This window comes from Micromys minutus (genome assembly GCF_963924665.1).
Source record: "Micromys minutus genome assembly, chromosome: 10".
Taxonomy (NCBI): Eukaryota; Metazoa; Chordata; class Mammalia; order Rodentia; family Muridae; genus Micromys; species Micromys minutus.
Window position 1 is genome coordinate 64,964,541 of NC_137979.1, and position 14,413 is coordinate 64,978,953.

The 14,413-nt window shown below is 49.2% G+C and overlaps 1 protein-coding gene across 5 annotated transcripts in view; it reads left to right on the forward strand.

Moving 5' to 3' along the window:
- Positions 1-14,413, forward strand: part of RPTOR (regulatory associated protein of MTOR complex 1) — a 263,751-nt gene that overhangs the window by 214,846 nt on the left and 34,492 nt on the right. For 4 of the 5 annotated variants that reach the window (XM_080924542.1, XM_080924545.1, XM_080924543.1 and 1 more), the window contains 4 exons: positions 3,601-3,741; positions 9,335-9,452; positions 10,306-10,446; positions 10,835-10,993. In XM_080924542.1, coding sequence (XP_080780668.1) covers positions 3,601-3,741; positions 9,335-9,452; positions 10,306-10,446; positions 10,835-10,993 — 559 coding nt within the window. The remainder of the gene's footprint in view (positions 1-3,600; positions 3,742-9,334; positions 9,453-10,305; positions 10,447-10,834; positions 10,994-14,413) is intronic. The other variant, XM_080924544.1, reaches the window with a different exon arrangement.

The window sequence follows — 14,413 nt, forward strand, 5'->3', positions numbered from 1 at the left end:
CTGCATCTGTTACCAGCTTGCTTGTCTATGGCAGGCCCAGACACACTGCATTCTGGTAGCTGAGACAGTGCAACCTAAGATAATTCCAAATCACTGGACCACTTATCACACAAGTGACAAAATCATCTTCTGAAGCAGGAGACCCAGTTTTAGATTGTTTTGATCTCAGTGGGAATCGGAGACCCTGCTATCATTCTCAGAAGTGATTACTGTATTTTTGTTAGTAAGCCAAGGGTTCGAGTAGCCATAGTAGAAAGTGTAGTCCTGGCTATAGTTTGCAGGGCAGTTCTGAATTGCCCAGTGTACATATTAGATTTTGGCTAACTCCTTGAGAAATCGTTGTCATCTGTTCCCAAACATGCTAAGGACAGGTCCATGCCCATCTGTCTTGGTTTTAGGCCCCCTGATAACCTTGGTATCCCTGACAAAGTTAGGTCTCAACCTCTGTAGTTACTGTAAAAGGCAGAATATTTCTTGCAGAAAACCTAAAAATGAACTTGCCAAGAAATCTTGCAAAATGTCCAGAGAGAAAACTAATACAGTAGCAGGAGGTCCTATTGTGTCTCCTTGAGAGGTATCAGGCCCAAATGTTTGCCTGGTCTACCCACTAGAGACAGCCACTTGGCCTGCCAAGGGAACTCCACATCTGGATGTCCCAGCAAAAGGATGGGGTTTGTTGGAAACATCCCTAGAATGCATAGCTGACATAACAGGCGTCCATGTGAAACCTTTGAACAGACCAATATCACCAAGCCCCAAGCCCTGACACATAAGCCAGTTCTTAATGTCTGAGTTGAAATAATCTATATCTAGGTTTGTTTAATTTGGTTTGTTTAGGGTGTGTGTGTGTGTGTGTGTGTGTGTGTGTGTGTCTGTGTGTATGGGTGAGTGCATTTGTGCGTGTGTTCACTTTACATTCTGCTTACTGACCCCCTTCCCTCCCCTTCCTCCCTCCCTCCTCTCCTCCCTTCCCCTTTTCCCCCTAGATAGTTCCCCACCCCAGGTATGCCCCACCCTGACACATCAAGTCTCTGCAGGGCTAGGCACATCCTCTCCCACTGAGGCCAGACAAGACAGCCCAGCTAGAAGAACATATTCCATGTACAGAAAACAGCTTTTGGGATAGCCCCTGCTCCAATTATTCGGGACCCATATGAAGACCAAGCTGCACGTCTGCTAAATATGTGCAGGGAGGCCTAGGTCATGTCCGTGTGTGTTATTTGGTTGGTGGTTCAGTCTCTGAGAGGCCAAAGGATCCAGGCTCATTGACTCTGTTGGTCTTCCTGTGGAGTTCTATCCCTCAGGACCAACAGTCCTTCCGTACAAGTCCCCAGGCCCTACCCACCGTTTGTCTGTGGGTGCCTGCATCTGTGTGAGTCAGATGCTGGGTGGAGCCTGTCTGCCAGGCTCCTGTCTGCAAGCACAGCAGTATCAGTAGTAGTGTCAGGATTGGACCAGTTATTTGTTGGCCATTCCCTCAGTCTCTGCTCCATCCTCTGTCCTTGCATTTCTTGTAGACAGGATAAATTTGGGGTCAGAAATTTTGCGGGTGGGCTTGTGTCCTTATCACTCCACTGGGGTTCCTGCCTGGTTACAGGAGTGGCCTCTTCAGGTTCTATATCCCCGATGCTGTGAGTCACAGCTAAGGTCACCTCCCTTATCCCAGGTCTCTGTCCTGTCCTGGTGATGCCCCCACCTCCCCATCTCCTTCAGTTGCAGATTTCTATCCATTCTCATGGCCATCTGGCCCTCTCTCCCATCTCTCCACACCTGATCCTTAACCCCCCTCGTTCCCTTTCCTTCCAGGTCCCTCCCTCCATCTGCCTCTTATGACTGTTTTATTCCACCTTGTAAGTGAGATTCAAGCACCCTCAGTTATGCCTCTCTTCTTGTTTAGCTTTGGGTCTGTGGGGTATAACATGGTACCTGTGTTTTGTGGCTAATATCCACTTATAAGTGAGTACATACCATGCATGTATTTGGGGGACTAAGTTACCTCACTCAGGATGCGGTTCCCAAGTTCCATCCATTTGCCTGGAAAATTCATGATGTCTTTGCTTTTAATAGCTGAATAGTATTCCGTTATGTAGATGTACCACATTTTCTTTATCCTTTCTTCAGTTGATGCGCATCTGTCCAGCTTCTGGCTATTATGAATACAGCTGCTATGAACATAGTTCAGCAAGTGTCTTTGTGGGATGTTGGGGCATCTTTTGGGGAGATAGGTAGGTGGGTAGATAGGTAGGTAGGTAGATAGGATATGTATGGGATACATATGATACACGTACATATATATAATATAGCTTGGTCTTGAGATAGAACTATTTCTAGTTGATCTGTACAGTGGTTGTACAGTGGTTTGCACTCTCACCAGCAATGGAGGAGTGTCCCCCTGCTCCACAGCCTCACCTGCATGTGCTGTTGCCTGAGTTTTTGATCCTAGTCATCCTGACCAATGTAAAGTGGAATCTCATTTTGATTTGCATTTCCCTGATGACTAAGGGTACTGAACATTTCTTTAAGTGCTTCCAGACTTAGAGATTCCTCTGTGAGAATTCTGTTTAGCTCTGCATCCTATTCTTTAACTGGGTTGTTGGAATTGTTGCTGTCTAATTTCTTGAGTTCTTTATAAATTTGTTCTGTTTTGTTTCATGATGCTGGTCCTTTTGGTTAACTGGAAGAAAGTGGCTTGCTTTCTTCCATCCTCCAGGCCTGGCTCCTCTGAGACTCAGCCACCTGTATGAGCCAAGTGTAGACTGAAAGGAAGTTTAGGGTGCACAGAGTTAGAACGGCCTTGCTCTGCAGCACAAAACCCATCTCTAGATTGGAAAGGATCTGGAGCCCATGTGTATAACTTGCTAGGTAGCAGTGGCTCATAGCCAGGGGACTGAAGGCACTTGCCTTCCTACTCTAAGGCATCTGCACTTTCTGGCTGGTCTCTGACTTGCTCACTAACCTCCTCCTATCACTGACTGCTCCACAGCATCTATCACTTTCTGTGTGGTCTTCCTCCAGCCCTGTGCAGGGTGCTTATTGCTCATCATAAGAGGAAGACATTGGCTCTCCAAGGTTACATGGCTTGGGAGCTAAGCTGAGCCGAGGTCCCAGGTACCATGCCCAGCCCACTGTTGTTTTACTGCCTCTGTACCCTGGGAACTCTACCCTTTCTGACCTCTATTTAGCCTCAGAATGGAGCTGTGCCTTCTTTGTTTGCCACAACCTCCCCTCCATGGCTCAGCCCAGCTCACTTCCCCTAGATCAGTTCGGAGCCAGTCCTCTCCATTGCATCCTTCACCTCTGTCCAGACACTCACTGTGCAAGCCAGGTTAAACTCTTCCCTCCTTCACAGCCTGGTCATCCCTGAGCTGGTGCTGGCCTCCTCCCTCCACCTTCAGCTTCTGAGCTACCCACACACCCTTTCTGCTTGTCAATACCAGTGTAGCTCTGGGCCTGGTGCACCATGCAATGTTTGTGAAATTGAATTGAGTTGAACTTATGTGAACTGAATTGAATTACTTTTCAGACAGCCTTGGCAGAAATGCAGATGGCAGACACATCAGCCGTGGGTGTGACTCTGATTTTCTGTCTCCTGCCCTGCAGGTCCGATGTGCGGCTGTGTTTGCCCTTGGTACCTTTGTGGGAAACTCTGCTGAGAGGACAGACCACTCGACCACCATCGACCACAATGTGGCCATGATGCTGGCTCAGCTGATCAATGATGGAAGCCCCATGGTTCGGAAGGTATGTAGGTGCCATCTCAGTAGCCTAAGTAGGGGCCCATGGCTGTCCCTGTGTGCCTGGAGCTGAGCCAGCACCAAGGGCCTCATGTCCCACTTAAGTGCATCATTTGATCTTAAATGCCTACCCAGCTCTCACACTGTGTCTCATTGCTCACAGCTGTTCACTTGAGGGCGCTGAGCTGACTGGCTGTGCTACAGCGTTCACACTACAGACGTCTCCACACCCGGCACAGGCATGGCACTGGGTCTCTCGAGGGCAGTGACAGTCTGCAGTGTGTCCCCCATTGCCACTTCCCAGTTGCCAACAGTAAAGTCTTCTTTCTCTGAGGTTCACACCTCCAGAAAAAGAAGGTTCCACATGACCTTGATTCCCTGTCTTCCCCACACCCCAGACCAACAAGGGCCTTTGAGGAAAATGCTCTGATTTCCGGACGGTTTCATGGTGATCCTGGAAGTTGTTCCTAAAGCAGGACGACATGAGACGGAAAGTCCAAACTGTCCACAGGTGCTCCAGTGCATGTGCATTCGCTGAGAGCCACTAGGCTTCCTTCTCTCAGCATTTCTTTCCTTTTAACTGGGTTATTTCTTTCTATTTTATGTGTGTTGGCATGAACATTGCCTGCATGTATGTCTATGTAAGGGTATTGGATCCACAGGAACTGGAGTTACAAACAGTTGTGAGCTGTCATGTGGGTGCTAGAAATAAAGCTCTGGTCCTCTAGAAGAGCAGTCAGTGCTCTTGCATTGAGCCATCTCTCCAGCCCCTCTCAGCATTTCTGACTGGCAGTGTTGGCTTCCTTTGATGATGGCTCCTTGGGAGGTTGGGCGTGGCTTTGGATTATCTTGAAGAGCAGCTCAATGGCTAACTCAGGAGTGACTTGCTTCACCAGTCTCAAAATGTTGGGGGTATATTCATCTCTTGGCTGTTCTGAAAATGACCCAAGTCACACCCATGCCTCATCTTCTTATGAGATCTTCAAAATGTGTAGCGAGAAGCCAGGCATAATGGCACATGCCTCTAATCCCAGCCCTTGAGAGGTGGATCTCTATGAATTAGAGGTTAACGTTGTCTTCATAGTAAGTTCTTGGCCAGCCAAGACTCCATAGTGAGACCCTGTGCAAAAAAAAAAAGGCATGCTGAAGACTTACGTCTTGTCACTGGTTCTGTTGCTGCTGTCCTGTGCATTCAACAGCATTCTTAGGCCTGCTTCCCCCTGTCCCCAGTTCTTCCCCAGTGCTTCTCCCAAGTGGCTACATCTGGTACAAACAGGTTCAGCATTTTCATTAATCTTCTCAAGATTCTTTCAAGTATGGAAAACCTCCTCCCCCTTTCCATACGCTGTTTGGAGAGACAGGATGCTGGCTGAGGTGTTGGGAACCTGGTATCAGGAGAAGTGTGGTTCTGACAGCCACAGGAATGTCTTGAGGTCCCCATGTGACCCTGTGTGTGTTCCTGCTTGAGACCTAGGCGGCCCTTTGAGGAACTCAGTCCTTGGTTCCAAAAGGTTCCAGTTTGCTTCACGTCATTGTTGTAAGCTGCATGGTGCTCAGTGGACTGCAGGGGTGCGTGCTGAGCCGTCTCCTAGAGGCACAGTGCTGTGTCGGCCTGTGGAAGAATGTAAGGAGTTAGCAAATGTCCCCATGTGTTCATCCATTCCCCAGCTTAACAAGCAAGCTCTGTCTGTCCTGGGCTCCGAGTGTAGAGGTTGGTGTCAGCCCAATCCTCTGCATAGTCTGGCTGAACAAGACAGGACAGATTTGGATAAAAGCCCTGGAAGTAGCTTCCGAGAGTGTCTGGGATCCCTAGAGCATGTCCCAAGGGGGCCCTGACATGTGGTGGGAACTAAATCACCAAGGGGCGCCTTGTACCTAGGCAGTCAAAAGTGCATAACAAGTAACCAGCAAAGTGTAGAGAGAAACTCATTCAGAGGTCTAAGGGTTACTGGGATCATGCTGTGCACAGCCTGCAGCCCAGCAGACTGGCAGGGTGGGTGGGCACCAAGAGGATGAAGGTGGAAGTGGTGACACTTGGTTCCTAGACCCTGTGTGTCCAAGCATGCCTTCTCTAAAAAGGCTTCAGTTCCTGACAACCTGCAGGAACCGTTCCTTCTTGGGGTTACACAATTTTGGGTTCAACTTTGAGCTCATACGTGACTTCCCCCTTGGGGAGCCTGTATCTTAACAGGAGATTCAGCTACTCATAGGCCAAGTAGATATGTTGACATGGTGAAATGTGAGGAAGGGGATGGAGAGGAATCCAAATTAGTTGACCGGAAAGCTTTGGTGTGGGGATAACACCAGCAGTTTGAAGATGGCATCATTAAGAACCACACGTTGGGCTGGAGAGTTGACTCAGTGGTTAAGAGACTGTTCTTGCAGAGGTCCTGAGCTCAAATCCCAGCAACCACATGGTGGCTCACAACCATCTGTAATGGGATCTGAAGACCTCTTTTGGTGTGTCTGAAGACAGCCACAGTGTTATTATTATTTATAATAAATAAATAAATAAATCTTAAAAAAAAAAAAAAGGAACCACATGTCAGGGCTAAGAAGACAACTCAGTGGGTAAGCACTCTTAATGCCATGCTCAAGGACCTGAGTTCAAATCCCCAACCAGAGTTTCTGTCTGGCACACATGTAAGTGCTGCATGGCTGTGGTAGCCTGTTTTCTACAGGTAAGAACAGAGAATCCTGGGAGCAAGCTAGTCAAACTGGCTCTGTCTAAATATGTAAGGCAGAAGGAGAGTGGTCAAGAAGGTGGTCTAGAAGTCATCTGACTTCAGGCTCTGGCCACCACATGCACAGGAAAACTGGTCATCTGAGTTCTGTGTAAGTCTTTAATCCCAGCCCTTGGAAGGCAGAGACCCGCACCACAGGGCTGGCTACTTGCTGGAGTGATGGCTCAAAGGCTAAGAGTACTTGCTGTCTTTTTGTTTTCTTCTAAAGTGGCAATGTCTTTTTTAATGTCTTTTTTGTTTTGTTTTATTGATTTATGCATGAGTGCTCTGTCTTTCTACCTGTCTTCATGATGGAAGAGGGCATCAGATCCCATTGTAGCTAACCCTGTAGGTGCTGGGAATTGAACTCAGAACCTCTGAAAGAGCAGTCAGTGGTCCTAACCACTGAGCCATCTCTCCAGCTCTAACTTGCTGTTCTTGCAAAGGACATGAGTTTGGCTCCAAGCACTCACATCAGGTGGCTCACACAAGTGACTCAAAATCCTGTAACTCCAGCTTTGGGACTCCCACACTTCAGCTCCCCTACCCCTATCCGTACTAATGTGCACATAACCCAGCAAACAAACTCACAAATATAATTTAAAATAAAGTAATGTTTTAGAAAATAGATGTACACTTGTTGAGGTGATGGCAGTAGCAAGGTAAGTTGTAGTTTGATGAGTCCTTAAAGAGGTTTGTCATCTTTGTTGTGGAGTAAGACAGATCCACAGAGGAGCTCCCAGTTGCTCACCTTCCTCAGCCATGTGTCTGGATCAGACTCAGACTGATGGAAAGTTTCAGGGCTACTGCCATGGAAGCAGAGACAAGGGCCTCCTGGGAAGCTTCGTGGAGAACACAGCGCTGCCAGGGAGGTGCGGCTCTGCACTGGGCAGAAGAGCTCAGCGGTGTGGAGCACAGACAGCCCTTCCCAGGACCTCTGAAGCAGTCCCCACTGTCCTGTGTGCACAGCCTGGCACCGCTCCTGAGCACTGCGTGAAGGCACTGCCCATTATGTAGCTGGGGTCCCTTGGGCAGACCTTCTGTGTTCTGGATAGAACAGAGAGTATTCAGTACATGCCTTCTGCCATCAAAGGGTTGCTCTATGCAGATGCAGACAGCCCTATCCTTCCTAAGCATGGTAAGGACACTCCAGGTGTGAGTTAACTAACACTCCTGACCTTTTTCTTAAGTCACAAGCTCACCCAATGGCCGTTTGTGAACCAAAGTGCTAGTGTTAGATTAGCCATCGATGGCAACACAACTTTATATTAACTTCTTCCACTTTATATTAAGGGAGAATGTGAGGCTTCTGAAGACAGATGAAGACTCTTCTTCCTCAAAGGGTCCCATTAGGTACCAGCTTTTGGGGTCTGTCTCAGAAACTTTATCCCTGGCTCAGATAAATAGGATTAGCCCCATGGTGATGGGTCGGGCAGCTTCAGGGGCCCTTACCTTTGGTCTAGTCTACCTCAGCATCCAAGGATGCCGAAGGGGAGGTAGAGACCAATGCAAACCTCTGTCCTGAGTGCCATGAGCTATGAGTCCCTGGGCATAATTGGGAAGCTGCAGTGGGTCTGAGGCAGAAGCAGTTTCCCATCGTATTTTATGGTAAGCTTGAGGCTTTGGGACACAAACAAAACTATTAGAAACTCAGCCTGCAGCTAAGAGACGGGAGAAGCAAAAAGGTGTGTGTAGTTGAGGTGAGAGAGAACATGAGCCCAAGGAGACCTGGCTGCAGCTCCTCAGCAGCCTCGCTGTATGGGGCAGACAAGGGTCTCTGCAGCAGACCTTCGTTTTCCCCAGACAATTTCTCTTTACAGAGAGCAGTGCTCATGTTCACAAGCCTGCACTCCTTTTTGCTCCCTTTGCCTTTCTGTCTATAAACATTTAAGTTGTGGTGCTAAGCTGTCATAAACTACATGTAAGTCCTGTTCCCTCAGACTCAGGCATTTGGGTCTAGTTGTCACATTTTAACTCAAGGACATTTCTCATTTGTAGTGGCTGGAACCCACTATAGTTAGGTTAGCTTCTTGCTCGCTATACAAATGCTTCCCCCCTATAGGTTCCTATGCTTTAGATCTCTAGCTTATCCTAGAAATGTGGCGCTGCCACCACCAGCCACTGCAGCCCTCTCCTGGATCTAGTCATCTCTCCTCTGCCCTGCCCTCGCCTGATTTAACGCATGGGACCGACCTGCGCCCTCCACACATATGTCACAGTTGTGTAGCTTGGTCTCCATGCAGGATTCCTGATAGCAGAAGCGGGGGGCTGTCTCTGACTCTATTGCCTGCCTTTGGGACCCTTTCCTCCTACTGGGCTGCTTTGTCTAGCCTCAGGAGGAAAGGGTATGCCTGCCCAGTCTTGCTGCAGCTTAATATGCCAGGGCTGGTTCATCTTTGGGAGATGCAGGGTAAAGACTGGGAGGAGAAGAGGGAGGGGAAACTGTGGTCAGGATGTATAATTAATTTTCATTAATTGATAAATTAATTTATAAGAATGTTTGAGTTTATCAACTGTATCTACCAGTCCATTGGGTGGGATCAAAAGAGGAAATTTCAGGCTCAGACCGGGTGAGAAGCCTAATCTTAAATATTCCAGGGTGTGGAACTCACATTCAGAAAGCCTTGGACTGGTAATTGGTGCCTAGCAATGAGCGAGCCAACTAAAGCAGGCGTGCCTGGCTTTAGGGACACCCTTGACAGCCACTGACCTGCTGCCTTCACAGCCCTCCATGTCCTGGGCACTTGTGTGCTCAGGTGTGCAGCCCTGTTCTAACCAGCTCCTTCCTGGAGTCGCATTAGGCATTTGTGTGCGGATCTGCTGCCCAGTCGATTTCCTGCCTCTGTAGACGTAATTGTCGCTTCTCCCTCTCTACAGGAGCTGGTGGTAGCTCTGAGTCACCTGGTAGTTCAATATGAGAGCAATTTCTGCACTGTGGCCCTGCAGTTCATGGAAGAGGAAAAGAACTACCCCTTGCCTTCCCCAGCAGCCACAGGTACAGCAACTTCTGGGAGCCTGGGACCTCTTTCCTGGCCTTCACCGGAACGATAAGTGGCCTGCTTGTGGCCAGGTCTGAGCATGGCTTTCTGATGGCTAGGCCCCTGGCTCCTGTTGTCTCGAGCCTTTAGAAAAGTGCACATATAGGAAAAGGGCCAGAAGACACTATTCCTTTCCTTCCTTCTTATCCTTCCTGGAATTCAAATTTGAGGACATCTTGAAAGATGGCAAACCTCTGTAGTGGGGTGTGCTGAAAAGAACATTAGCTGTCTTCCTGTGATGAGTAATTGAATCACATTGTTGTTGGCCTCGTGTTTCTATGAGTCAGGGTAGGAAGCGCCGCTTCTCACATTTGTCCATTTTGCTGGAGAGTACAGTCATCTTCTGTGTTCCTATTTCATCGCCCCTCCCTCCAGACCACAGCACAGAGACTCGTGATCAATAACTAAGCCTGCCTCCTTTCGGTCGCTTGGGAAGGAAGTGAAGCCTGGCTGGAAACAGCCAGAAAGGTGGAGAGGCAGCTGCCAAGAGGGTGGGGGGTCCTGCCAGGCCCAGGGTGCTGAGCAACACTCCGCCACTGCCTTTGTCACCTAACACCAGAACAGCTCAGAGCTACTCCTGACTTCCAGTCCATGCTCTCCTGGGATTTAGTGCTCACATGTCTACAACTGAGTATCTTTGGCCAGCTGAAGCCTGTACTCATACAGGTGAATAACAGGGAGGCCCTTCTACATTCATTCTTGTCTCAGTAACACCAACTGCCCCTGTTCCCATGACTACAGACCCAGGCATTCACCCTGCTCCTATCCTGAAACCCATTGCTAACTCCTTCCTTTCCCCCTCTTTCCTAGAGGGAGGGAGCTTGACCCCAGTTCGAGACAGTCCATGCACCCCCAGACTCCGTTCAGTGAGCTCCTATGGGAACATCCGAGCCGTCACCACAGCTAGAAACCTGAACAAATCTTTGCAGAATCTGAGCTTGACGGAAGAATGTAAGATTCCAGAAACCAATATTTGGGGTAGGAAGGTTCAGTGTGCTCTTTATAAGACGTTTATCAAAAATGCTACTATGCCCCTTGTCCCTGCCCTGCAGAATATGGGCCCTGATGTGTTGTGTGCCAGAGTGACAAGTGGCCACCTGTTCTTGAGTCAGAATCTTCCTTTCAGTCATGGGCTTAGCAAGGACCTGGTTTAACACCCGGATCATTCAGGCCAGAGTGTGACTGTTCAGGATCTCAGTTCCAGGGAGGGGTCCACCAGTTTATGCATGCATGTCTGTTAGTGTGTTATGTGTGTACTGTGCCCACTGTGAAGAAAGCTCACACCTCAGACAGGCCATTAACCCTAAGACACTGACCTCCTTCCTGTCATTCTGGCCAGCGGGCAGCTCAGTGGCCTTCTCTCCCGGGAACCTCAGCACAAGCAGTAGTGCCAGCAGCACCTTGGGAAGCCCTGAGAACGAGGAGTACATCCTGTCCTTCGAGACCATCGACAAGATGCGGCGTGTGAGCTCCTATTCAGCACTCAACTCCCTCATAGGTGAGTCCTCACCTCATCCTTTTTCTGTTGCCTGCATGTCTTCCCTTGCCAAGGGTTTGTGGTACCCAAAACAGCCTTCATTTGGTCAGAAATATGAGCCAAAGCTCTCTCTGCCGGGTGTGAAAGAATAGGAACTAACTGGAGCTTGAAGACGTGAGGAGAGCATTTTGCGATGGATGGTATGTCACAGGCTGGTCTAGGGCTGTGAGAGCTTGCTGGCTCTGTCAGGTAGGAACGCTGCCAGACAAGTCCATCTGTCTTTCTTTGCATTCCTCCTGTGCGCTAGACCTGGCAGTGTGCGGTGGCTCTCAGCTAAGACATCCTGCTTATCTCAACCAGGATGAAGTAGGGTGCTCTGGTTTCTGGTAGACATCAGCCAAGGATGATATTCACTGTCCCCAGTGCCCAGGAGAGCCCTACAGGAAGCAGTGGGAGGTCAAGAGCCTATTGCATAAGGCAGAGGTGTCAGTACTCCTGAAGGGTCCTCAGTGCTCACCTGCTCAGCCTCGACCCAAACTAGCAGCTTGACCCTTCACTGCCTAGAATCTAGGGTTTAGTGGCCAGCAGTCTCTGTGACTCAGCCGTGAGCGGTAACCCCTGGACTTTGCTAGCATCACACAGGAAGTGAGAACTGGCTGGCTTTCTTGCCGTGCACCTGTGCTCATTCTCAGACTGAATCGAAAGATAAGTGCAGAGTCTGCCACACTTCGCATGTGCTTCATCTTGGTGAGACTCTATGACATGCACTGTGCAGCCTGAGCCTGTCACGGGATGGCTCAGCCTTCTTGTTTGACAATTGAATACCAACACTGTCCTCAGTTTTGGTCTTGGAGATGGCAGGGTTAAGGAGTCACATTTAGTTGAGGGTCACAGCAGATGGTGCAGAGCAGCCTCTGTGGAAGGAGCCCAGATGTGTCTGATTCATCCTCCTCTGCCTACTCTCAAACGTTGGGTTCTGTGTGCTGCCACCTTCTCACACTGATTTAAGCTCTCTCTCTCTCTCTCTCTCTCTCTCTCTCTCTCTCTCTCTCTCTCTGTGTGTGTGTGTGTGTGTGTGTGTGTGTGTCTGTGTGTCTGTGTGTCTGTGTGTGTCTGTGTGTGTGTGTGAGAGAGAGAGAGAGAGAGAGAGAGAGAAGAGACATTTTATCTGTGGATGGGATTACAGCTAGAGATGGACCAGTGCTGCAGAGGACTCGGGTTAGATTGCCGTCACTCATACGGTAGCTCCTAAGTGTCTGTAACTCCAGTTGCAGGGGATCTGACACCCTCTTCTGACCTTGTACACACATGGTACACAGATGCATGCAGGCATGACACCTATTCACACAAAAGTAAAATCAAAATTTGAAGGAGGAAGTTTCAAAGATTTGGGGAAGGAGAAGAAAACAGCAGCCTTCCTCCCTGCCAGCTTTCTCCCTGCTCAGTGTGGTGGCGCCCACATTCACATGGCGCTCTCGGAGCTTATGTAGTGTCAGGACCCATGGCTTGCAGACTCCATTACTGGCAACACTTCCGGTTTAAAGTCAATTTCTTCTTTGATTTCAACCAAAGAGTAGCATTCTCTTTAGCCCCTTTCTCTGCATATTGAAGAAGAGGTTTTAAAACCATGGCAACCTGGAGCACATGTTTACACCTGTTCACACAAAAGCAGCTCCTTTCAGATGCCCTGTCCTGCACCCACCCAGCTCTGCTTTCTCGGTGCTCCCTGAGGGGACTGCTCTCAGGCCTGTGGTCCTCTGGCACAGCAGGAATTTGCACTCAGCACATACGTGGATCTTCCACATCACAGCTCTTCTTGTTCTCAGTCAGCTGTGCCCAATGACTGTATGGATCCTCTAAGTACCCCTTCCTTCCTTCCTTCCTTCCTTCCTTCCTTCCTTCCTTCCTTCCTCCCTCCCTTCCTTCCTTCCTTCTTTCCCTTTTCTTGGCCTCTTTCCCTATAGCACACATGTGCCTTTGATCTAACTGCACCACGTACCTTTCTGTGAACCATGGAAGGTTCTGGCATGCCTGCTAAGGCTGCACTTGGCAAATCTAGCCTAGAGGGGGCTCAGGCCTTCCTTCAATGAGGATCTCAGCTGGACAGCTCTACAGTGTGCTCCCTGGGCTAGCCTCTAGCCCCTGTGAGACTTGATGCAACTTCTGCAGAGCTCAGAGCGAGGAAGTCTTGGGGCAGGGTCCTCCTTGGCAGCATCTCTAGTTCTGTGCTCTGCTTGACCAGCTGGACCAAGACTCATGGCTGTCATTTTTATTATCAGATTTCTCAAGAGTTTTAATTACTATTATTGTATGTGTGTGATGTGTTGTGGGTATCTACACACCATAGAATAATGTGGGGACAAGAGGACAACTTTCTAGAATGTGTTCTTTCCTTCTACCTTTACATGGATTCTGGGGGTGAATTCAGCTAACAGGTTTATACCAGAAGCATATGCTATATGCTTGAGCAATCTTGCTGGCCCTAGAGTTGTTTCCTGCTGCTGCAGACAGTGAACGATTTTGCCTGTACTAGCCTTCTACCTCCCTCCCTGTACTCCTGAGGCTCCCCCATGAGCATAGGTCAGCTCAGAGTTGAAGGAGCCAGGAGATGGGGTGTGTGGTGACCCATGCCCAGGCTATCCCTGTGCAGCTGGACAGTACCCACCTCACCCCTTGGCAGTAGTGCCCACTGTGCATGAAGCCCATGCCCACACTCTGAGCCCTGTCCACAAATACCCTGCCAAAGATCTGACCCCAAGAGGAAAAGTAGTGCCACTGTGGACACCCTGCTTTCCTGCCTGTCACCTGTACCTTCATCAGAGACTTGTACCAAGAGAATATCTGTCTGAAAACTTGAGAGAGAAGGGTATGGTCTCATTTCAAAGGCACTGGAAGCCTCAGAGGACAGGGACAGGGTTTTTACAACTCTGTAGAGCATTGACATTTTGTAATGTGTTGAAAATGCATCACCATGGTAACAAATCCAAGGTAGAGCTGATGCTGAAGGAGTGGAAGAAGGAAGAGTGAGAACCACAGAGCTTCCCTCAGCCTCAGCCTCGGCCTCAGTGCTGACCCTGAGCCTGGGAGTCTATAGTGGGTCGGGGCTGAAATCCCAAGCTTCTGCCTCACTCAGACAGAGGCAGGGTGACTCCAGGGAGAAGATATTAGCCAAGCGCCCCTCAGCCCCTGTGAGTCAACATTAAGATGACAGATAGCCATTAGCCATCCCGGCCCATGGCAGTGATCTGGTGAGGCAGTGAAGGTGCACCAAGAGGTAGTTAATGGCAAGGCACTGGCTGGGAATGCAGCTCAATGGTAGAGTGCTCACTGAGCACACAGCACCAGAGTGGGGTGACCAAAGCTTAGTGGGTCGTTCAAAGATGCAGAGGGTCAACTACAAAGACCATGCAAATGCTCCAGGGTCACAGAGGAAGTAGATAC